The sequence below is a fragment of the Mustela lutreola genome, chromosome 7 (assembly GCF_030435805.1).
Source record: "Mustela lutreola isolate mMusLut2 chromosome 7, mMusLut2.pri, whole genome shotgun sequence".
NCBI lineage: Eukaryota > Metazoa > Chordata > Mammalia > Carnivora > Mustelidae > Mustela > Mustela lutreola.
In genome coordinates, this window is record NC_081296.1 from 123,119,890 (window position 1) to 123,145,833 (window position 25,944).

Consider the following 25,944-nt stretch of genomic DNA (forward strand, 5'->3'; position numbering starts at 1 on the left):
TCTCCTTTTTTTTTCTTTTTCTAACCAACTTATCAATTCCTTTTTTAGATTTTTTTTTTAATTTTCAACTTTACTGTCATATTCCATCCCTTCATTGTGTTTACTCTTATTTTTGTATATATATAAGCTTTTCTTTCTTTAAAATTTTGGGAAGTAGTTTCTTCTTGAAGACCAAAATACACCCAAAATCAAGTGGGTGGCTCTGTTCTATTCACCAGTCTAATATATATACATACATACATATATATTTTTTTACATTTCTTTTTACCCACTTTCTTCTCACCCCCCATTTGGGGTCTCCTCTTATTTGGTTAGAGTACATTTTCCTGGGGTCTTTGCCACCCTTTTAGTATTTTATCCTCTGTTCATATATTCTTATCTGGATGAAATCACAAGGCAGAAAATCTTACCACAAAAAAAAAAAAAAAAAAAAGAACAAGAGGCAGTACTGATGGCTAGGGACTTAATCAATACCCACATTGGTAATAGGTCAGATCTAGAGTTCAGAATGACAATTCTCAAAGCATTAGCTGGGCTCGAAAAAGGCATGGAAAATATTAAGAGAAACCTGTCTGGAGAAATAAAATCCCTTTCTGGAGAAATAAAAGAACAAAAAATCTAACCAAGCTGAAATTTAAAAAAAGGTGTTAATGAGGTGCAACCAAGAATGGAGGCTCTTACAGCTAGGATAAATGAGGCAGAAGAGAGAATTAGTGATATAGAAGACCAAATGATGGGGAATAAAGAAGCTGAGCAAAAGAGAGAAAAACAACTACTGGACCATGAGGGGAGAATTCGAGAGATAAGTGATACCATAAGATGAAACCATATTAGAATAATTGGGATTCCAGAAGAAGAAAGAGAGAGGAGGGCAAAAGGTATATTGGAGAGAATTATACTAGAGAATTTCCCTAATATGGCAAAGGGAACAAGCATCAAAATCCAGGAGGCACAGATAGCCCCCCTCAAAATAAACAAAAATAGGTCCACACCCCGTCATCTAATAACAAAACTTACAAGTCTTAGTGACAAAGAGAAAATCCTGAAAGCAGCTTGGGACAAGAGGTAACATACAAAGGTAGAAATATTAGATTGGCAGCAGACTTATTGACAGAGACCTGGCAGGCCAGAAAGAACTGACATGATATATTCAGAGCACTAAATGAGAAAAATATGCAGCCAAGAATACTATATCCAGCTAGGCTATCACTGAAAATAGAAGGAGAGATAAAAAGGTTCCAGGACAAACAAAAATTAAAAGAATTTGCAAACATCAAACCAGCCCTAAAGGAAATATTGAAAGGGGTCCTCTAAGCAAAGAGAGAGCCTAAAGGTAGTAAAAGAACAGAGACAATATACAGTAACAGTCAACTTATAGGCAATATAATGGGACTAAATTCATATCTTTCAATAGTTACCCTGAATGTAAATGGGCTAAATGCCCCAATAAAAAGACACAGGATATCAGAATGGATAAAAAAACAAAACCCATTGATATGCTGTCTACAGGAAAGTCATTTTATACCCAAAGCACCTCCAGAATTAAAGTGAGGGAGTGGAAAACAATTTACCATGCTAATGGATATCAAAAGAAAGCTGGGGTAGCAATCCTTTTGTCAGATAAATTAGATTTTAAGCCAAAAATTATAATAAGAGATGAGGAAGAACACTATATCATACTCAAAGGGTATGTCCAACAAGAAGATCTAACAATTTTAAATATCTATGCCCCTAACATGGAAGCAGCCAACTATATAAACCAATTAATAACAAAAATCAAAGAAACGCATCAACAATAATACAATAATAGTAGGGGACTTTAAACACCTCCCCTCACTGAAATGGACAGATCATCCAAGCAAAAGATCAACAAGGAAATAAAGGCCTTAGGTGACACATTGAACCAGATGGACATCACAGATACATTCAGAACATTCTATCCCAAAGCAACAGAATACACATTCTTCTGTAATGCACATGGAACATTCTCCAGAATAGATCACACCCTGGGTCACAAATCAGGTCTCAACAGGTACCAAAAGATTGAAATCATTCCCTGCATATTTTTAGACCACAATGCTCTGAAGCTAGAACTCAATCACAAGAGGAAAGTTGGAAAGACCTCAAATACGTGGAGACTAAAGAGCATCCTACTAAAGAATGAATGGGTCAACCAGGAAATTAAAGAAGAATTGAAAAAATACATGGAAAAAAATGATAATGAAAAGACAACTGTTCAAAATATGTGGGATGCAGCAAAGGCTGTCCTGAAAGGAAAATATAGAGCGATACAAGCCTTTCTCAAGAAACAAGAAAGATCTCAAGTACACAACCTAACCCTACACCTAAAGAGCTGGAGAAAAAAACAGCAAAGAAAGCCTAAACCCAGAAGGAGAAGAGAAATAATAAAGATCAGAGCAGAAATCAATGAAATAGAAACCAAAGAACAGTAGAACAAATCAACAAAACTAGGAGCTGGTTCTTTAAAAGAATTAATAAGATTGATAAACCCCTGGCCAGACTTATCAAAAAGAAAAGAGAAAGAACCCAAATAAATAAAATCATGAATGAAAGAGGAGACATCACAACCAACACCAAAGAAATACAAACAATTATAAGAACACATTATGAGCAACTATATGCCAGCAAATCTGACAATCCGGAAGAAATGGATGCATTCCTAGAGATGTACAAACTACCAAAACTGAACCAGGAAGAAAGAGAAAACCTGAACAGACCCATAACAAGTAAAGGAGATTGAAGCAGTCATCAAAAATCTCCCAACAAACAAGAGCCCAGGGACAGATGTCTTCCTAGGGGAATTCTACCAAACATTTAAAGAAGAATTAATTCCTATTCTCCTGAAACTGTTCCAAAAAATAGAAATGGAAGGAGAACTTCCAAACTCATTTCATTAGGCCAACATTACCTTGATCCCAAAACCAGACAAATACCCCATGAAAAAAGAGAATTACAGGCCAATATCCTTGATGAACACAGGTGCAAAAATTCTCATCAAATACTAGCCAATAGCATCCAACAGTACATTAAAAGGACTATTCACCACGACCAAGTTGGATTTATTCCTGGGCTACAAGGTTGGTTCAACATCTGCAAATCAATGTGACACAATATGTTAATAAAAGAAAGAACAAGAACCATATGATACTCTCAATAGGTGCTGAAAAAGCATTTGACAAAGTACAGCATCCCCTCCTGATCAAAATTCTTCAAAGTGTAGGGATAGAGGGTACATGTCATCAATATCATCAAAGCAATCTATAAAAAACCCCACAGCGAATATCATTCTCAATGGGGAAAAACTGAGAGCTCTTCCGCTAAGATAAGGAAGAAGGCTGGGATGTCCACTATCACCACTGCTATTCAACATAGTACTAGAAGTCCTAGCCTCGGCAATCAGACAACAACAACAACAAAAATTAAAGGCATCCAAATCAGCAAAGAAGAAGTCAAACTATCACTCTTTGCAGATGATATGATACTTTATGTGGAAAACCCAAAAGAGTCCACTCCAAAACTGCTAGAACTCATAAAGGAATTCAGTAAAGTGTCAGGATATAAAATCAATGCACAGAAATCAGTTGCATTTCTATATACTATCATCAAGACAGAAGAAAGAATTTAAAGAGTCGATCCCATTTACAATGGCACTGAAAACCTTAAGATACCTAGGAATAAACCTAACCAAAGAGGCAAAGAATCGCACTCAGAAAACTATAAAGTACTCATGAAAGAAATTGAGGAAGACACAAAGAAATGGAAAAATGTTCCATGCTCATGGGTTGGAAGAATAAATATTGTGAAAATGTCTATGCTACCTAAAGCAAACCACACATTTAATACAATCCCTATCAAAATACCATCAATTTTTTTTCATAGAAATGGAACAAATAATCCTAAAATTTATATGGAACCAGAAAAGACCCCAAGTAGCCAGAGGAATGTTGAAAAAGAAAGCCAAAGTTGGTGGCATCATAATTCGAGACTTCAAGCTCTATTACAAAGCTGTAAGCATCAAGACAGTATGGTACTGGCACAAAACCAGACACACAGATCAATGGAACAGAACAGAGAGCCCAGAAATAGACCCTCAACTCTATGGCCAACTAATCTGTGACAAAGCAGGAAAGAATGTCCAATGGAAAAAAGAAAGTCCCTTCAACAAATGATGTGGGAATATTGGACAACCACATGCAGAAAAATGAAACTGGACCATTTCCTTACACCACACATACAAAAAGACTCCAAATGGATGAAAGACCTCAATGTGAGACAGGAATCCATCAACATCCTTGAGGAGAACACGAGCAGCAACCTCTTCGACCTCAGCCACAGCAACTTCTTCCTAGGAACATCGCCAAAGGCAAGGGAAGCAAGGGTAAAAATGAACTATTGGGACTTCATCAAGATCAAAAGCTCTTGCACAGCAAAGGAAACAGTTAACAAAACCAAAAGACAACTGACAGAATGGGAGAAGATATTTGCAAATGACCTATCAGATAAAGGGCTAGTATCCAAAATCTATAAAGAACTTTTCAAACTCAACACCCAAAGAACAAATAATCCAATCAAGAAATGGGCAGAGGACATGAACAGACATTTCTGCAAAGACATCCAGATGGCCAACAGACACATGAAAAAATGTTCAACATCACTCAGCATCAGGGAAATACAAATCAAAACCATAATGAGATACCACCTCACAACAGTCAGAATGGCTAAAATTAATGTCAGGAAATGACAGATGTTGGAGAGGATGCGGAGAAAGGGGAACCTTCCTACACTGTTGGTGGGAATGCAAGCTGGTGCAGTCACTCTGGAAAACAGCATGGAGGTTCCTTGGTAAGTTGAAAATAGAGCTACCCTACAACTCAGCAATCACACTACTGGGTATTTACCCTAAAGACACAAATGTAGTGATCCGAAGGGGCGTGTGCACCTGAATGTTTATAGCAGCAATGTCAACAATAGCCAAACTATGGAAAGAACCTGGATGTCCATCAACAGATGAATGGATAAAGAGGATGTGGTATATGTGTGTGTGTGTGTGTGTATATATATATATATATATATTGCAGCCATCAAAAGAAATCTTGCCATTTGTAATGACGTGGATGGAATTAGAGGGTATTATGGTGAGCAAAATAAGTCAATCAGAGAAAGACAATTATCATATGAACTCCCTGATATGAGGAATTTGAGAGGTAGAGTGGGGGGTTAGGGGGTAGGGAAAGGAATAAAGGAAACAAGATGGGATCGGGAGGGAGACAAACCATAAGAGACTCTTAATCTCATAAAACAAACTGAGGGTTGCTGGGGGGAGGAAGGAGGGGGGAGGGAGAGGGTGGTGGGGTTATGGACATTGGAAAAGGTATGTGCTATGGTGAGCGCTGTGAAGTGTGTAAACCTGACGATTCACAGACCTGTACCCCTGAGGCAAGTAATACATTATGTTAATAATAATAATAATAATGATAATAAAAAGGATGGGAGGACACTTGAGTCATGGCAGCCGGGTGCAAGGGGCTGGGAGGAAAGCAGTCAGCCCTGTGGTCAGACTGGTTAAGCACAGGGGGAGTGAATAAGTGAATATATTGGGGATTATGGGACCCACATTTTTTACTATAGGGCAAAGGAGGTCAAAATAACGGCAGGGGGGGGGGGACTAGAATAAATCTTGTGGAAGAGGAATTGGAGATCTGTGTGCATGTGTAGTTTTTAATACATAGAGATGGGTGAATGAGGAACAAACGTGGATGTATATATTCCCTACTCTGCTCAGAAGACCTAGTAGCAATGATAGCACAGTGGCAAGGAGCACAACCCAGCACCCAGATCTCGTTTCTAAATATCATTCTCCACTGGGGCCCCTGGGTGGCTCAGTCACTTGAGCAACTGACTCTTGATTTTGACTCAGGTCATGATCCCAGAGTTGCGAAATGGAGCCCCCACTGCCTAAGATTCTCTCTCCGCCTCCCTCTGTACCCCTTCACCTCTCTCTTGCTCTTAAAAAAAAAAAAAAAAAAAAAGTAAATACCATTCTCCACTAAACCAAAACAGGACTCTTTGGAGAAACATCTGATCCCAGGTTAGGATAGGAATAATACAAAAGTGAGAATAGGTGCAAAAAACCATGGAGCCATTATGGAAAACTAGAAGTCCCTCAAAAACTTAAAAATAGAATTACTATATAACCCAGCAACTCCACTGGATACATAACTCAAAGAATTGAAAGCCACATCTCCAAGAGATATTTGCACACCCACGTTCATCACAGCATGAGCCATAATAGCAAAGGAGGAGACATGACGCAAATGTCCATTGACAGATAAATGGATAAAGAAAATGTGGTATAGGGCGCCTGGGTGGCTCAGTGAGTTAAGCCTCTGCCTTTGGCTCAGGTCATGGTCTCAGGGTCCTGAGATTAAGCCCTGCATTGGGCTCTCTGCTCAGCAGGGAGCCCGCTTCCCTCTCTCTCTCTGCCTGCCTCTCTGCCTACTTGTGATCGCTGTGTCAAATAAATCAATCTTTAAATTAAAAAAGAAAAAGAAATCTTTAAATTAAAAAAGAAAAAGAAGGGACGCCTGGGTGGCTCAGTTGGTTGGACGACTGCCTTCGGCTCAGGTCATGATCCTGGAGTCCCGGGATCGAGTCCCGCATCAGACTCCCAGCTCCATGGGGAGTCTGCTTCTCTCTCTGACCTTCTCCTCGTTCATGTTCTCTCTCACTGTCTCTCTCTCAAGTAAATAAATAAAATATTAAAAAAAAAAAAAAAAAAAAAAAAAAAGAAAAAGAAAAAAAAAAAGAAAATGTAGTATATCCATACAATGAAAAACACAGCCTTAAAAAGGAAGGAAAATTTTTAAGTAAAAAGGAAGGAAATCCTGTCACAAACTACATATGGGTGAGCCCTGAGGACATTTATGCTGAGTGAAATCAGCTAGTCACAAAAAAGATACTCTATGGTTCCACTCACAATCTAAAGCAGTCAAAAATCACAGAAACAAAGGAGAAAGGTGGTTACCAGGGGCTGGGAGGAGGGCCTGGGGGTTAGTGCTTAAGGGGTATGGAGACGCAGTGTTGCAAGACGGAAAAGTGCAAGTGCTTTGTTGCACAACATGAATACACTTAACTCTACTGAACTGTACACATGAAATGGTTAAGATGATTTAATGTTTTTTTTTTTCACAAAAATTTTTTAAAAAGGAAAAAAGAACCTGAGGCCATGTTCAAGAACACAGAAGCCAGCTTGAGAGTGCTCCCACTAGCCAGATCTAGGGCAACTGGAGACTGAGAATCTAATCACGATAGTTTGTAGATTATCAAACAGCATCCATGTTCCATACTGCCATAAATAAATAAGTGGGAGAGAAGATAAAGTATGACACTAGGATGCCAATTACACGTAGATGGCAAGAGTATAATTAGAAAGCCACCTTCAGCAATATCCGATTCAGATAAGAATCATCGACAGATGCTAAAACCAGAGGATAAATATTTTACAAAAACAGATATTGATACAGTCCCAAAGCAGCTCCCCACAAGACACTTATTCCTCATTAATTAATAAGTACAAGATACTTATTAACTTCACAGTGAAAACCCTTGCAGACATAACCAGTTATTAGCAATTAACATCACTGGTAATGGCAAAAACAGACACCAAACGCCTCCCAATAGAACACAGAGAACACAGCATCGTTTCTCTGCTTTTCCTGCCAAACATTCATAACCAGATTCTAACCACGAGGCATCAGACAACCCCAATGTAAGGGTCATCCTACAAAGTAATGAGGCAGCCCTCTACAAAAATATCAAGGTCTTTAAAAAATCTTCTGTTAAAGAAGGAGAAACCAAGGAAGTGCTCCAGGTTGAGGAAAAGAAGAGGGAAAACCTAACTGAGCACATGCAGCACCATGGACAGGACCTTGGAGCAAAAATGCAAGGAGTACCTTAAGGGCATTTTTAGAGTACATGGTAGCATTTGCATGGAGGTCTGTGGAATAAATGGTAGAATTTTATAAGTACTGGTTTCCTAATTTTGATGGAATTACTCTAGCTATGGCTAATGGGACATCATAACCGCAACTTAGTATCAAATAGTTAAAAAATTAATATGTGTATGGAGAGAATAAGGTAAATAGGGCAAAAGGTTAACAGAAGTGATATATAAATTTTTAAATTACTGTAAATTTTCTATCAGTTTAAAATTATTTCAAAGTAAGTTAAAGAATGAAACATATACAAAGTGATCTTTCAGCTGTAAGAAATTTATTATACTGGTTTTTATTCTACTGGAGAAATCTGATTGATGCTTTCATTATCTCGGGTAAACTATTCAAAAGAGTAGCTGAAATAAATGTGGAAGCAGCTTTCCTGAATGGACACTAATGTAGATAATAAAATCCTATTTAATAGTTAAAAATGTACAATATTCTGAATCTTCATTAAACATGCTTCTTTCTTCTTGCAGTAGTTTATCTCCTTGAAAAAAAAATCACATATATGATACTGAAAAAACCTTGAGAATTTGAGGGCGCCTGGGTGGGTCAGTGGGTTAAGCTGCTGCTTTCGGCTCGGGTCATGATCCCAGGGTCCTGGGATCGAGTCCCACATTGGGCTCTCTGCTCAGCAGGGAGCCTGCTTCCCTCCCTCTCTCTGCCTGCCTCTCTGTCTACTTGTGATCTCTCTCTGTAAAATAAATAAATAAAATCTTTTAAAAAAGAAAAAAAACCTTGAGAATTTGAGCCCTGTACATTTAAGTAATTTTTTCTCATAACTGATAAAGAATTTACAGTCTCATTAGAGACTTACATCCTTTGATATTTAAATATGAAATTTAACCTAAACCATGACTTGTGTTGGAAATTAGATTATCTTTATGATTTCTGGTATATTCTGCTTTTAATTATAGTTTGGAAAAAAATTATAGTTTGGGATTAAATGTTTAATATAAAAAATCTCCAATGGTAGCAAATGTCTGTCTATAGAAGAGGTTTGGTTTTTTTTAATCCACCCCCCCCCCCCAATCATTCAGAGTCAAGTGATAATGTCATATTGGGTCAAGACTGCAAGCTGTTTCTAAAATAGTTTACATTCCAAAAAAAAAAAAATAATAAAAAATAAAATAAAATAAAATAAAATAGTTTACATTCCTCATAAGCTTGGTAAATGAATCTAAAGAGAAATGAGAGCTCCCAAAATATTAAAAACGAGGACCGCAGCAGCACCCTTGGAATAAAAATAGCTTTTTATAAAATAAAATAAAAACAGATTTGTTTGAAGGACTTCACTAGTTGTGAACATACAATTTAGCAGTGCCTTAAAAACAAAATTTTCAGAGGAAAAAAGGAAATATGATCAGTTGAATATTAACATTACAATCAAGAAAAACTCGGGAAAATGATGTAGTAAGACTTTATGAATCCTTCATACATTCTCCACTTGAGATTATCACTCAGTATCAAAAATTTGAGCAGGACCCCTGGAATCCATTAACAATTTCACAAAAGAAAGCACATATACTTCAACTACAGTGAAGAGAAATTTAAAACTCCCCAAACTTCTATTTTGCTCCTTGAAATCATATTTTGACTTCAAGAACTAAAATGAAATAGGCCTGAGTCATAAATGAAAAGCACCCTCCCCCCAAAAAAGAGAGCTGTGTGTGCACGCTGTGAGGGTGGAGGGGGAAGAAAAAGGAGAGAATAAAGATACCCTCAACTTCCAGCAAAATCCTCGGTTTATTTATTTTGGGGATTTTGGTATTTTCTCATAAATGCAACTAAGGTAGTTAAAAGAGATAGGCAAAAGGAGAAGAAAATTACCCCTCGTTGATCTCTGCTCAGGTAGGCAGATCTGAATGTTCCTTCTCTAGTTCCCACTACAACTTCACTTTCATGTTCATTCTGTAGTTGCTGAATGGATGAATAAGAGGGGAAGGAGATGACAAGGAACAAATAGCACCAGAACAGTCAACCTCTCAATCGCTGAAGTACTAATCGCTAGTACTTACGTAAAGTGAACATATACTAAGAAATGAAAACACAGCAGTGCAGAAGACAAGTAGTTGAAATTTACAGCCTTACACCTCATAATGTTACAGTAGGGACTGTGGAACTTACCTAGTTCAACACACTTATTTTAGTGTTCAGTGGGTTCTATAAGGACTCTAGATCAATGAAGGGACTCTATAAAGCTGGGTCCTGTTTCCACTCTGAACGGCTATGAGGCTCCCAAGCAAATCCCTTCCCTTCCTGAGGCCGATTCATCCAAAAGTAAAATAAGTGAGCTGAACTAGATGAATTCAAGTCTTCCTCAGCCACAACACCATATGATTTTAAGCTGTAAATTTCAACTACTTTTTTTCTCCCCTATGGGTTTTCTGCAGACCCTGATAAGCTGATTCTAAAATTCACACTGACATTCAAAGAGAACCAGAAAAATCAAAACAATCTTGAAAGAGAACAAAGTTGGAGGACTCACACTTGCCAATCGCAAAACTTAATAAACAGGAATCCAGACAATGTGGTACTGGCAAAAGGATGTATTATATAAATCAAGGAGACAGAACTGAGAGTCCAAGAACAAACTCAAACATTTATGAGCAATGGATTTTCAACAAAAGTGATAATCTGATGAGGAAATGGTATTTTCGATAAACCATGCTGGGACAACCGGATAGCCACATGCAAAAGAATGAAATTGAACCCCTACCTCAAACCATATACAAAAATTAACTTTAAAGAATTTGAAGACTTCGAGAGTTTCAACTATAAAACTCATAGGAAAAAAACAGGTATAAATCTTTGTGACTCTGGATGAAGCAATGGTTTCTAAGATATGACACCAACAGCACATGGAACCAAAAGAAAAAAGCATAAAGCATAATTCATCAAAATTAAAAACTTTTATGGTATAAAAGGACACAATCGAGACAGTGAAAAACAAAGAATGGGGAAAATGTTTGCAAATCACATATGTGATAAGGATTTAAGAATCCAAACTGTATTTAAAAACTACTAATTCAATAACAAAAAAAGATAACTAAGAAATAGGCAGGAGAATCTGAACAGACCTTTCTCTAAAGACATGCAAATGACCAATAAGCACAGAATAGATGCTCAATATCATTAGTCATCAAGAAAATTCAAATGAAAACCTCTTCACACCCACTAGGATGATTAAAATAAAAAACAGAGGAAGTAACAAGTGTCGCAAAGGATGCAGAGAAACTGGAATCCTCGCATCCCGCTGGTGGGAATGTAAAATAGTATAGGCACTTTGGGAAGTAGTTTAGAAATAAAGTTTGGAAAACTGATAGTTTCTCAAAAGAGTCACCATATTTATTACCCAGCAATTCTACTTTTAGGTATAAACCTCCCAAAGCTAAAAACATATATCCACACAAAAAACTTCATAGGAATGTTCATGGCAGCATTGTTTCTAAGAGCCAAAAGGTGGAAACAACCCAAATGTCCACAAACTGAAGAATGGATAAACAAGATGTGGTGTATCCACACAATGGAGTATTGTTCAACCGCATGAAGGATGCTGACACAGGCTGTAATATCAATCTTGGCAATACTATACAAAGCGAAAGAAGTCAGACACAAAAGGCCACATATTGTATGATTCCATTTTTATGAAATATTCAGAACAGGCAAATCCATACAGACAGAAAATAAACCGACGGTTGCGTGGGGCTGAAATGAAGGAAAAATGGGAAGTGACTGCTAATGGGTAAAGAGTTCCTTTTGGGGAGGATGAAAAAGTGCTGGAATTAGAGTGGTAAGGGTTGCACAACTCTGCATATACTAAACCCAATGAATTATATACTTTAAAATAATGAACTTTATGGTATGTGAATTTCAATTTTTTTATAAAAAGCCCTCCTTAGAAAATTGATTTCCTCACTTCTATTTCAGACCACCTACTGGTTCATGAAAACAGAAACATTTGCAATGATACTTGACATTTATAATCCATTAAAACAAATACTATAATAAAATTTCTTTTTAACCAAATTATTTATACATATCAGTTGATCGTCCACTTGTATTTAATTTGCCTCTAAACAAAATCTGAAAGTTCCTCTGAGTTCATGATTTATTTTTTGAATTTATATTTTTCTTAAGTGACTAAAGCTAAACAAATGTCTTCCTTTTGAAATTTTAGCAATTCTGTCATCAAGAAACAGGTCAAAGTATTGCTCTTGCAGTGACATTCACACAGCCATCTTCAAGGAGTACTTTGAAATTTAATTCCTTCTTCATAAGACAATAAAAAGGCTAAGTGAGCAACAATTTTTCAGTATCAGTATTGCAATATAATATGTATAACCAGATGCTTCAAGCCATGTAACAAATGCAGACTTTCTTTCCCCTGGAATATAAATAGGATTCCAGGCTTACTCTCTTCAGTAACAAGAATTGATGTGAAATTTTTTCAAAGCTCTCCAAAAAAAAAAAAAAAAAAAAAAAGAAAATACTCTTTATCGTCACCTTCTGTAATGTTGTTTTGCATTCTGATTTTTGGTATCAGAAGACTGTAACTTTGTGTTAGCACTATAATCCATAATGAACTCTCCATCAGCTTTGAAATAAAATATTAATCCCAGTCTGATATCATTGGGTAGTACTATACTATACATAGATCCATATAAGTTAAACAGGAATGATCCTTCTAAAGATGCTAAGTATGTGGAAGAGGGCTTAAATACTTAAGAAATAAAGATCAAGGACGGCCACAATCAAGCTACACATGAAAAAGCATCAGATGACAAGAGGGTAACATGATTTTCATTTTTAGGTTCAATGAAAATTGCATATGTTCAGTTTTTACTCTTAAACACAAGTGGCTTATCCTGTACCAGGGATGCCAGCCCCAAGAAAGACAGGAACACAGAAAGGATGACCTTAATCAACTTCAGTATTATTTTTGTATTTAGGTGTATAAAATCTATCCACTGCTTCAGTAACCTTAGGAGGGAGCAAGCCTAAGAGATGAAACATTTATATATTTTGATTAAATTATGCTATTACCTTATAAAACGATGTTCAACATCTGTTTCCTTAAAAACAGAGCACTGAGGGGTCTCTGATAAGTAACCTAGCTGAGAGCTAAAATGCATAGAGAATCCTTAAGACTGTAACATGGCAAGGAGTTCTTTTGTATTATGTGTATTCAAAGGGTGGTGGTGTAGTTCTAACTGAACAACACCTTGATAAAACAAAAAATGGGAGAAATAAAAATTGATCTCTGAATCAAACGTGCACCACCTTCCAGTAGACTGAATAGCTGGGAAATACAGGTAGGGTAAGGAGAAGACAACTGCTTATCAGAGTCCAAAGAACAGTTAGAACAACAAACTGTTTTTTGTTTTTTAAACACATAGGCCTCAAAAAACCGTTTCACCAGTTTTGTTTTGTTTTTTTTAATATAGCACATCTTTTCTAAATAATTCTCACTTTTCATTCCAGAAAATATAAGAAACCGTTTGCAAGAACTCACAATATGCAAACATGTTTCTCTAAGGCCATGAGCTGGTTTGCTAAGTTGCATTGTTTTATTCAAGTAAAAAGCCCTTCTAGAATAAGGGGTCTGTAGAGGAAACCAATCACCCTCAATTCTCTGGCCTGCACACTTGTTAGGATCTCTATCACTCTGAAAGCCAAAAGGTAGAATGCTCACTTGAACATTAGCAAAATGGACTGTATTTACACTTTTTTAAAAAAACTAATGCATGTTAAATTTTTCTGGCAATTCTTTTTGTATGTTACAAAACAAAAAAGGAAAAGCTTAGAATAAGAATGCTTTTTCTTAGAAAGGTCAAACAGATACTTCTTGACATCATGTCCTTTACACAATGGCATACTGTTCATATAAAAGGTCTCTTATCCTATAAAAATCTTGACAAAGGCAGCCTTCTAATCCAATGCGTCCAGTTTCCGTCTAGAAAGTAAAAGTAAAAAAAAAAAACAAAAACTCTTTAGCACATTTCCTAATCATCAATATGCAGACATAATAAACAAGATATATTAACTGGGTTATTTGCTGATTGGTCTGGAATGGGTTGCTCTGCATAGAACACAGATAGAATATTCGAGTCATGAATCTAACATAGACATGTAAATGTCAGAATTCAAATAATAAAAATTTACAATAAAATTATACATCATTTCTTTGATAGTAACTTTTGTAAGCCTTCAAGGTCATCATTATGAATATAAATTATGGTCTCCAATTTGTGAAACTACCAGTCAAGAATTACAGAATTCAAAATGGCAATGCATCAGAAAGAAGTACTTGTTCAACTCATCCCTTATTAAAAACACTTACTCTACGGACTGCTACTTGGTTGTTGCAAACAAGTACACCTCCTACAAATTCAGCTTGAATCCCCTCCCGTAAAAGAACTTGCTTGAAGTCTGACAGTCTTGGTTCGTTCATAAAAACTGACTGATGTCCAGGAACCTTAGAAAAGGTTAAAGGGGAAAGAATCACTTCAGATAAAACAGCAGACACACAGCTGTACTGAATAAAGTGAAGTAACTAACACAGGATCTCTAAGATACTTTCTGTCATCCTCTGAAGACCTCTGACAGATCGTATGAAGGCTGCAAATCACACTCCAAGTTGTTATTCTGAATTTTACCTCCTTATTTAACATTACAAAGCCCTTCACATTTTCTGAATGTTTCCCCATCAATTTTTATTAGTCATGCCTCACAGAAACAGAGAGACATTTGCTGATGTGATGCTCTCCACTCACCCACTTGCTTGAGGGGGTCAAGGAGAGTGCCAGTAGGCAGAACTGAACCAAAAACTTGGTTTTCTAGATCCAACTCCTTCACTTGGTTCTGAGGGGAGTTCTTCCCTGATCCCACTTTCACCTTCCTTCCTCCCGGAGAGTGCATGCCAAAAGGTTTTAGAATCAGAAAAACAAGCGGCTCAACCTATTGCTGCTACTCGGAAATTGCCTTGAAGAGCACTAGCTTTAGCACACACAGAAAAAAAGATTCTTATTCCTCCCCCAATCTCAAGAGCAACACTAGAAGGGAATCCAGCGACAGAGGCTGTCCCTCTACTCCTTACTGCACAGAAAGCCTGGAGTCCCCTGACATGCACATACGACTCTGATGACACACTTTTAACACTGTTGTTGTAAGTTAATTACCAGAAATCTTTGCTAACTAGGGTATCTCCTGAGAACATGTAAATACTAAATTAAAAATTTATCTGTGCATGGGCGCCTGGGTGGCTCAGTGGGTTAGGCCGCTGCCTTCGGCTCAGGTCATGATCTCAGGGTCCTGGGATCGAGTCCCGCATCGGGCTCTCTGCTCAGCAGGGAGCCTGCTTCCGTCTCTCTCTCTCTGCCTGCCTCTCTGACTACTTGTGATTTCTCTCTGTCAAATAAATAAATAAAATCTTTAAAAAAAAAAAAAAAAAAATTTATCTGTGCTTAATAAAAGATTTCTAACTATATCAAACCAAAAATGATTTCAGCTGAATTGACAACATACAAAAATGGAGGACAAGAGTTTCAGTCTTAGAAAACTATAAATCTTCTGACTGGAAGCAGGTATGTGATATAATCCTCACAATCAAAATTTAAAATCTGAAAAAATAAATTATGAAACAATAATGTATCTATAATATTTGTTAAACATTTCCTTTAAATTATCATTCCCTTGCCATCCAGGATATATACACATGCTTGTGTGTGCACACACAACCACATCTTAAGTAATCTTTTTCTAAAACTCCAAAATCAGCCTACACCAAACACATTATTTTTTTTTTTTTTTTAAGATTTTTATTTATTTATTTATTTGACAGACAAAGATCACAAGTAGGCAGAGAGGCAGGCAAGAGAGGGGGAAGCAGGCTCCCTTTCAAGCAGAGAGCCCAATTCGGGGCTCGATCCCAGGACCCTAGGATTATGACCCAAGCCAAAGGCAGAGGCTTTAACCCACTGAGCCACCCAGGTGCCCCCAAACACATATTTTAGAGTTAAAAATATAAAAGAAAAATCCAAAGGATGGCAAATGAAGGAAGAGACAGAAGCAGCATGTGCTTGTTTACCTCATTTGGGGGTAAGGGTTCCAAGGTCGGAATGATCTCACTCTCTTCACCTGTCTCTTTCTCATCATCCCCGAACAGACTCTTCATGGCCTTCTGTTGTGCTATAACGCTAGAATCCGAAGGAGCGTCCACTTGCATTTCTGAGTCCTCTCCATCATCCTTCAGTTCTCCTTCTTCTAAAATAACTCCTGTGTCCACTTTGGAAACTCTCATATCCAAGACACCATCTATCCAAGCTAATTCGGCATCTTTTGCCTTACAAAACTGAAGGGAGCTGACAAGTGAATCTTTCAATCTCACCTAGACATGATGCAAAAGGGAGGGAGAGATGAAACCCTGAGTATAAATTAACAACAAAATATAACCAGTTATTATTATTTGCTAATTCTGGTAATGCGTATTAAGATTCGAAAATCTTTCACTCGTCTGATCTTCACAGTGACTGGTAATGACCTAGTGACCTGTGAAATCATTAGGATCCCTGTCTACTTCCCAAAAGGTTCTTAATCCTTGGTTGCACCCTGGGATCACATGGCAATTTCTTAAATGACATGTTAATGCCAGGTTCTACCTTCAGTGACTCTAACACAAATGGTGAGACTAAATCCAGAGCACTGAGTCCCCCCACCACCCCTCAAGTTCCCCAGATGGTTCTCATGTGCAGCCAACATTGAGAACCACTGATAAGCCTCATCCTCTAGTGGTTGCTGCTCTTCAGGAGTACTGAATTACTTACTGTTTCCTTCATTACCATGAATTCACACATCCTTATTCTTGGAACGCCGCTTCCTCTTTTCTGCCCAGAATAACTTTGCTGCCTGGTGAATTCCAACCCATTTTTTCCAACCAAATCCAGACATCGCTCCTGCTTTAACTGACACCATCCCCCCAACCAGATAAAAATCTAACCTCTCCTCTGTGCTACTCCTATTTTTTATACCTGCCTCCATTTTTTTTTTCAATTAGGAATAGACCCTTGATATCAGTGAATTTTTATAAAACATGTGAATTCTTGAATACTCCCCATTCCCCTCTTGCATACCTCACCGTCACACTTCCACAAATGCTGTTCCCTCTGCCTGGAATACCCTTTCCCCTTCTCTATACCACCCTGAGGATCCATCTAAACATCTGTTAGGATTCAGCTTAGTCATCACTGCCTCTGGGAAATCTTTTGTAAACTTCCAAATCTGGGTCAGGGTCTCACAACATCCTGTACTTCCTCTATCAGAGGTAATAACAATGTGATAAATGATCTTTCCTTATTATAAGCCCCACTGACCATAAGATCTATTAAGTCAAGGGGACCATGTCTGTCTCACTCACCACTGAATTCCTAATATACCTGTCCTCATCTGCAACAAAAAGTCTTTGTTTCTGTGTGGCTCAAATGCCAGTGCACTTACCTGGTAGATGTGAGTTTCACTAGTGGCATCAACTGTTTCGTGTAGCTTTGGCATGTACACTTTAATATCTTTCCCACCGAATGCACGACAGCACTCTGCGAGATCCTGACTAGCCTCTGGTGGTCCATGGACAATGATCAGCTGTCGTGGTTTCATCTGATTAATAATCTTTTTAATGGAATCTCCATCAGAGCGTCCTTCATAATCTATGTAAGTAACCCTGGCTCTGTAATTAGACAGGATAATTCAAGCTTATTTTTCTATAAGTTAACTCCAAAACTAGGTTATTAATGGCTTTTATCCGGAAAGAAATGTATAGGATATATAAAATGAGGATTTTAGAAATACACATGTCACACTGTTGATATGTATTTGAATGGGATTATTCAGTAGCTCTTAGAAAAAAAAAACTCACTATATAAAGAAAAATAAAACTGGATCCTGATCTAATGTCACATGCAACAGCAGGCTGAATTGAAACCATAAAAGAGAAATGTAAATATTTACATTTAATAAGATAAAATGTATGAATTACGTTTGTGACCATGGACAAGGAGGGACTTCTTTATGTAATCACAAAAACATAACAGAAAATATTATTTCATTACATCAAAATTAAAGATATTTTTAAACAAAGTAGACCATGGACAACTCTTATAAACAAGTTAACAGACTGGGAGAGGATATTTGCATTGTCTGAAACCAACCAGGGCTAATATCCAAAATATACAATGAACCTCTGTAAGTAACAAAAAGGCAGCAACCTCTAGAGAAAAATGCACGAAAGCCAGGCACTTGGAATTCACAGAAAACAAAAAAGGTAAGAAGCATTTGAAGAAGATAAACTAATAACCACAGTAAGACAAATTTAAACAGTAGTGATACATTACTCTATACCTACCAGGCTGGAAAGCTTTAGAGTTAGATAATGCCAAATGCTGTTAGGGAAAGAGGGATGAAAAAAGCTTTCTGTTCCACTAGCAAAAATATAAACTGATACAGCCATTCAGGAGAGAATTTTCTGATACTGTTAATAGACATTATTTAGATAACAGCTATACCTCAAAATACATACTAAAGAATAGCACTAGACAAATAAACCACTGTGCTCTCTAATGACTTAAAAAAAATTCCAGAATGATGATTTACTGCTGTTACAACTGTAACAAACAAAAAAAGGTTTATTTACTACTTCGGGTTATAGTAACATTTTTAAGACATTGGAGCCCTGGAGATGTTTAAGTCAAGGAGTATGCTTATGAAACACTTAGAAAAATGAAACTTGTGACCTGCGTAAGTTCACATGCTACCAGACTTAGTAAAAAGGCCAGAATGTGGGGTGCCTGGGTGGCTCAGTGGGTTAAAGACTGCCTTCAGCTCAGGTCATGGTCTCAGGGTCCTCAGATCGAGCCCTGCATCCAGCTCTCTGCTCAGCAGGGAGCCTGCTTCTCCCTCCACCCTCTCCCTGCCTCTCTGCCTACTCATTGTGATCTCTGTCAAATAAATAAATAAAATCTTTAAAAAAAAAAAAAAAAAAGGCCAGAATGTTTCTTTGTATAAATACATAATTTAATGTTTAAACCCCACCTCACCACCCATTCAATCACACTGGAATTCAAATACCATTAATGAAAACAAAATGCCACCATACTTCACAGGTCTTTGCATAGAAAATGAAATTAAATTTTAAAAGTACAAACTTACTAGAGGATATTCAGAAATTTCACTTTTGAAACAATGTAAATTATATAATTCAAGTTCTTAAAATTTTATCTTATAATCTAGTTTCAAAAATGCAACAAAAAGCACTTACTTTATTTCGATAGACTCTGTCGTAGAAATACACTTGGTAGGAACATCAGATAAATCCTGATCCATGGGTTCATCTCCGTTTGTCAAGCCAGATTCTAATTTGCTTTTCTCTTCTTCAGTCGCTTGAAGTTCTGGCACTAAGAAATCCTCTGGTCTAAATTATAAGTCTCTAATTAGAAGCAGTAACGAGCAAGCTAATAATATTATATAAATTTGTAACTAGTAGATGGCACAAGTTTCAGACGCCTCACGTATCTCAGATTTAAGTATACAACTTATGCAAAGCTAATGCAACTTTATAATATCAATTACCAAATGATATATTCTGTTCCTCCTGACCCCCGAGGAATGCTCTTTAAAACACACCATGGGGGCAAGTAAAGAGACCTACACCATTAGAAGATCTCTGTGGCTACCTTAAGTACTATTACAACGTGGCCCTGCATGTTTCAGTCATTCTTTCCCTCCATCTCTATAGTTTCTCTTGCCAATTCCCAGTTCTTATAAATCTCAGCTTCTGATTTCTGTAAGAGCCCCAGTTATCCCACCTGTGCCCAAAGAAAGCGTATGACTCCCCGTTGGCACATTACCATTAAGACTGAGATACAAAATCATGAGCTTCCTCAAAAGCCTTTACTTTCATTTCATGAGATGAATGAATGCATCTATCTCTCCATTTTTACTTCCAGTATGAGAGAGAGTTGTATGTTAAAAGTAAAAAAACAGGGTCACCTGGGTGGCTCAGTTGGTTGAACAAATGACTGTTGGTTTTGGGTCAGGTCATAATCTCGGGGTCATGAGATCAAGCCCAGTGTTGGACTCCCATGCTCAGCGCCAAGTCGGCTTGAGATCCTCTCTTTCCCTCTGCCCCTCACCACTCCCACACTCTCTCTCCCCTCTCTCTTTCTCTAAAATAAATGTCTTTTAAAAATTTTTTAAAAAAACTTAAAAATGTTCTCGCTTACCTCCCATAATTATCAACGCCCCACCCCCAAATCCACTCACTCTCCTCTCTCGGAATGCAGGCCTCTGTTATCCAACACCTAGATTGCTATGTAGTTTCTCAGATCCTGGAGTCCAACTTCTCCCTCTGTAATCCACATAATAGCAGTAGCAACCACTTAAAGTACATTTACTAGGAGTCACGAGTCACAGGTCAGATTCTGTGCTAAGGGCCTTAAAAATATAACCTCACTTAAATCTTACTCCCACTTTTCAGATAAGGAAATTGAAGCAAAAGAACACTTGTCCATATGCTAAACAGACTGGACACTAATTGAGTGGAATGGTAAATAAACTCACTAATGCTATTTAGATTGTTATTTTCTCTCTGCACTATTTTAGAGGACCAAGTAGTGCCCCCCTTTCCCTCTCTTAAATGGGGAAACAAAGTCTTGCTCATCTTTTTAAACTTTTCCCCTACCTAGGTAATAAAACTGCTACTTTGCCCTTAAAATTAATTCTTTAGATGTTCCCCAACCTATTTTTTTTTTTTAATTTTATTTATTCATTTGACAGAGAGAGACATCACAAGTAGGCAGAGGGGCAGGCAGAGAGAGAGGGAAGCAGGCTCCCCGCTGAGCAGAGAGCCCGATGCGGGGCTCAATCCCAGGACCCTGAGACTATGAGCTGAGCTGAAGGCAAAGGCTTAACCCACTGAGCCACCCAGGAGCCCTGCAACCTTTCTGTTTTATACTATACTTTCACACTATACAAGTCCTCTGTATCTTTCAAAGTGGGGTACTCAGAAACTATCAAAGTACACGATATGAGCAGAAAGTCCAAATTTATTGAGTTCTAATGAGACACTGAGTTATACACAAACTACACAGTCTAATCTGGAAAAAAGAAACAGTTATTTTGTTTACATACTTGATAATTTCTCCATATTCATCCCATTTAATTCTTTCTTCCGGGGCAGGAAACATAGGGTAAGACTTTTTAGCCTGTTTGAAGAAACTTCCTTTACGACTACCTTCACCTTTCATCATCAGGTCATGTTTAGTCTTGTGAGCCGATGGCTGATCAATGTCTTCCTCAACATCACTCTCATCACTGGAATCTATGTCTGCCCTAAGAAGATTGTAGAATAGATAAAGGTCATCAAGCCCCCACAAGATTTTGAATTAATATTTACAACATTAATTTTGAATTAATTCAATGATAATTTTATTGGATTGGTAATTTTGTAAAATAGCATTAACTGTCAGTTAATAAATACACATTAATACTAGCACTGAAAGTCTCGATGATACTCAAAAAAAATTCTAATAACACAACACACTAAGGCACATCATAATCAGTGAAGGAAAATGCATACACACACACATACTACAGAGGAACAAAGAAAACAGTGACAGCATTGTCTCAAACTGCCTGCCAGAAACAATGAAGTCTGTAAACTGCTAATCCATATTCCCAGTAAAAATATCATTCAAATATAAATATAATTTTGCCAGACTAAAAATAAACAAAAAAAAAAAACAGAAAAATCTGATGGAGGATATTGCCTGCAGATACGCAGTTCATGAAACAAATATCAAAGGCATTTCTTCAGAGAAGAGAGGATGATACCATGTGGCAGTATGTCCACACAAGGGAGGAATGAGAATAAGAAATTAGAAGTATGTGTGCAATGTAAGTCATTTAAAAAAATTTCTTTAAAAAATAAAATTGATTTTCTTTTAAAGATTTGCTTTATTTATTTGACAGACAGAGATTACAAGTAGTCAGAGAGGCAGGCAGGGAGAGAGGAGTAAGCAGGCTCCCTGCAGAGCAGAGAGCTTGATGTGGGGCTCGATCCCAGGACCCTGAGACCATGACCTGAGCCGAAGGCAGAGGCTTTAACCCACTGAGCCACCCAGGCACCCCTAAAATTATTTTAAAAACAAAACAAAACAAAATTTGCACTAGAAGAACTTGGCATTCTAGCACCATTTAAAAATGTTCACAAAAATAATGAAGTCAACAGAAAATTTAAATACATATTTTTAATTTAAATTCAAGTTAGTTAACATACAGTGTATTATTAGGTTCAGAGTACAGTTTAGTGATTCATCAGTTGCATACAATACCCAAGGCTTGTCATGTTACTTGCCCTCCTGAATGCCCACCACCCAGTTACCCCATTACCCTTCCCATCTCCCCTTCAGTGACCTTCAGTTTGTTCCCTATAGTCAAGAGTCTCTTATGGTTTGTCTCCCTCTTTATCTTATTTTTCCTTCCCTTCCCCTATGTTCATCTGTTTTGTTTCTCAAAGAAAATTTAAATATTTTCAAATAAACTTTTGTATCTTAGAAATAAGTCCTTAAATTATATGTAATTTACATACAAGCTTCTAATCTGTCTGAAAATAACTCACTCTTTTGACTGCTCTAGTTTTTTCGCCGCTTCTTTCTTTAGTTTCTCTTTTTCTAAGTATTCTTCTAGTTCTTTCCCTTCAAGCTTCACACGTTTCCTCAACTGAAGAAAAACAGCAGACAGAAGGAAGCATCGTTATCAGGGGTTAGGTGGTGGGGTGTGAGATGTAACACATCTGTGAATTTACCATCTTAAATTTGAAATTATTCAAGTTCCCATTACATGCAATTACAGATCCTCCTTAGATTAAGACCAAAATTGAGCTGCCACATTTCTAGGCTGGGTTTAATTTAAACTGGTTAAAAATCACCAATCAGGAAAAGAAAATACAGATAAGTATTTTTATGATTTGGAGTAGGTGAGGCCTACGCAAGACATAAAACCCAAAAGCCACAAAGGAAAAGATGAATAAATATGGCAACATGAAAAAAAATACATCTCTTTGACATTTAAAAATCTCATAAAATTATAGGGAATAGAGAAAATTATCTGCAGCACTACTTGACTATCAGAGGCTCTTTTTTCCTAAGAGCTCTTCCCAATCAGTTAAGAAAAAGATGATCAACACGTCAAAAAAGGACAAATCCATATATAAGCAACTTACAAAATAAGAAAAACAAGTAACCAGTAGCTATGAAAAGATGTCTCATTTTGCCGGTTTTTGAAAAATGCAATTTTTTTGAAACATAATACCAGTAAGATTTTATTTATTTATTGGGGGGGGTGGACATGAGGAGGCGGAAAGGGAGAAGCAGAATCCCCACTGAGTAGGGAACCCTAACGTGGGGCTCAATCCCAGAACCCTGGGATCATGACCTGAACTAAAGGCAGAGACACTTAACCTAGTGAGCCACACAGGCACCCTGTAATACCATTGCAATATCTTTTAGATTGGCAATGCTAATTACTATATATCTATGGAAAAATTAGCATGAATATGGTAGAAGGTGATTTGCCATAAAAATGTGCCTGTAAATCTGACACTGCATTTCTACTTCTAGGAATTTATCCTACGGAAACAATCCCAAGTGTAAGGAAAAAAGTACAATTGCAGCTATGTTTGTAACAGTAAAAAAACAAGATTCAACTTTAAAATCCACCAACATGGGATGATTAAATCAGTAGATCTCTCCAACATTTTGATCTCAGGATTGCCTTACACTCTTAAATATTACTGAGAACCCCAGAGTTTTTGCGGTTTTTTTGTAGATTACATTTATTAATGTCTACCATATCAGAAATCAAGAATGAGAAAGTTTTAAAATAACTATCTGTTCACTAAAAAATAAAATCATTGCATAGTAACATTATCCTATCTTTGCAAAAGGTAACTATATTTTCTAAAGCAAAAAAAATATTGGAGAGCACGGCATTATTTTACATTTTTGCAAGTCTCACTTAACATCTAGCTCAATAGAAGACAGCTGGATCCTCACATCTGCTGAATTCAATCTCCTGCAATATGTTGTTTTGGTTAAAGCATATGAAGAAAATGCAGCCTCACACAGATGTATAATTGGAAAAGGGAAAAATATTTAAATAGCCTTTCCATGAATATTCCTTGGTATTACATCAAAACTCAAAAACTGGTGGTTTCTTAAAGATTAGTTGTAACGTGGAATCTGAAACCAACAACTTTTTATGCTGTTATATTAAAATTTACTCATTTCTCTTGCACTTTGAATGGCTCTTTTAGCTGAGCACTATTTTGTACCTACAGGCATTGGTTATTTGCAAAATACTAGTGCACCAAGTTACACAGATCTTACCAATGTTAACAATATTTTAAAAATCACATTTGCAAATATCACCACCAATCTCAATCAGCAAAGCCGCCTAAGTTTCAGTTGTCAATCTCACAGTGAGGGGCATCCCTTTTTAAAATTCTAATTTTCAACTTCGAAGTTTGAATTTTATCAGACTTAGGCAACCAATGCTATCAGTTGTTTTCCTTAGAGTGACAAACTCAACTTAACTCATCTTTGGGGGAGTATCTGCCGAATACCCGGTCTGAATAACCATGTCATTATTTCAAATAAAAATGGGTGTTCCAAGAAAAAAGTGGCCAGTTAACTCAATTACACATGTGGCTTTCCTCGAGGCAAACATCATGTGTTAGTAAACAACACAGGTGCTGTGTGCATACTGCCCATCCTGCCATCCAGATTATTTTTAAAAACCTTTTATTAAACAGATTTAATAAAATTAATAACTTTCACTGCTTCATTAAGAACATTCTTAAGTGAAATGGACCCTTCTGGAACTTCGTGTGCTGATGTAAGATGTGATGGCTGGGGCAGTGGCTGGTGGCACTGCTGGATTTACGCTGAGGTACCAGCACTTTTCCCACCACTGCTTTGACTTTGCAATGTTAAATGTAGGCACAGTGAAAAAGGCAAACAATATCTTCATATTCCTATCAGAAGTAGTTTTGACCTTTGGCACTCCCTGAAAGGGTCTCAGGGACCCCCTCCCAGGGGCCCTCACATCATACCTTGGGAACCACTGGACTCAATAATCACTGTATATACACACACATGTGCAATTATAAAGTCACTAAAATGAGTTCGTTTATTTGAAAACACTTGAATGTTTATAATATAGCCATCTGTGCATGAGAAGTCAGGAGAGCGGTTTCCCTCGGAGAGGAAGGATCTGGAAGGGGATGTATGAGGTACTGCTGATATTCCTTGGTCTGGGTACAGACCAGACAGGTGTCTCTCACGCACACTTCCAGTATGTTACATGGCAATGGACACTGGAAAAAAATCTGTACTTTTTAGGCTACAGTAAATCTGTGGAAAGTGCTGCTATTGTCTGAGATGAGGAAGACTCAGAGAAGAGTTAAGTCTGGGACTAGGGAAAGAAGAAAGAGTACAGTGTTTTGCAGATGACCTTGTAGAGGGAAAAACTGATAGGTCATGGAGAGAGAAGGTATGATTATAGGAGAAACACCCCTATGAGGGGAAAAGGAAAAGAATCCTAAGTGTTAGTACTACTTATTAAAAAGTCAAAACCTAATGTTTCAAGTTATAGCTCCAAATGTTCTTTCCTATTTTTTTCAAAGTGAAACAGCTTTTATTTTTTATTTTTTGGAACAGCTTTTCATATTCTTTTTATTAATTCCTCAAATGGCCTATGTCTATCAACCTTAATTGAATTTCTAGTAATTATTATTTTCAAATTCAGTATTTTGCATCTGATGAAATTATTTCACAAGTATTTCAAAGAGCTCTTTTCATTTTTCTCTTAAAGATTT

The 25,944-nt window shown here is 37.1% G+C and overlaps 1 protein-coding gene across 3 annotated transcripts in view; it reads right to left on the reverse strand.

Annotated features, from left to right (window-relative positions):
- Positions 1–11,645: 11,645 nt before the first annotated feature.
- Positions 11,646–25,944, reverse strand: part of CPSF2 (cleavage and polyadenylation specific factor 2) — a 33,315-nt gene continuing 19,016 nt past the window's right edge. For all 3 annotated transcript variants that reach the window (XM_059182467.1, XM_059182465.1, XM_059182466.1), the window contains 7 exons: positions 22,687–22,787; positions 21,198–21,398; positions 19,327–19,479; positions 17,514–17,739; positions 16,108–16,407; positions 14,362–14,496; positions 11,646–13,974 (listed from right to left, as the gene is read on the reverse strand). In XM_059182467.1, the coding sequence (XP_059038450.1) occupies positions 13,882–13,974; positions 14,362–14,496; positions 16,108–16,407; positions 17,514–17,739; positions 19,327–19,479; positions 21,198–21,398; positions 22,687–22,787 (1,209 nt within the window). In that variant the 3' untranslated portion in view covers positions 11,646–13,881. The remainder of the gene's footprint in view (positions 13,975–14,361; positions 14,497–16,107; positions 16,408–17,513; positions 17,740–19,326; positions 19,480–21,197; positions 21,399–22,686; positions 22,788–25,944) is intronic.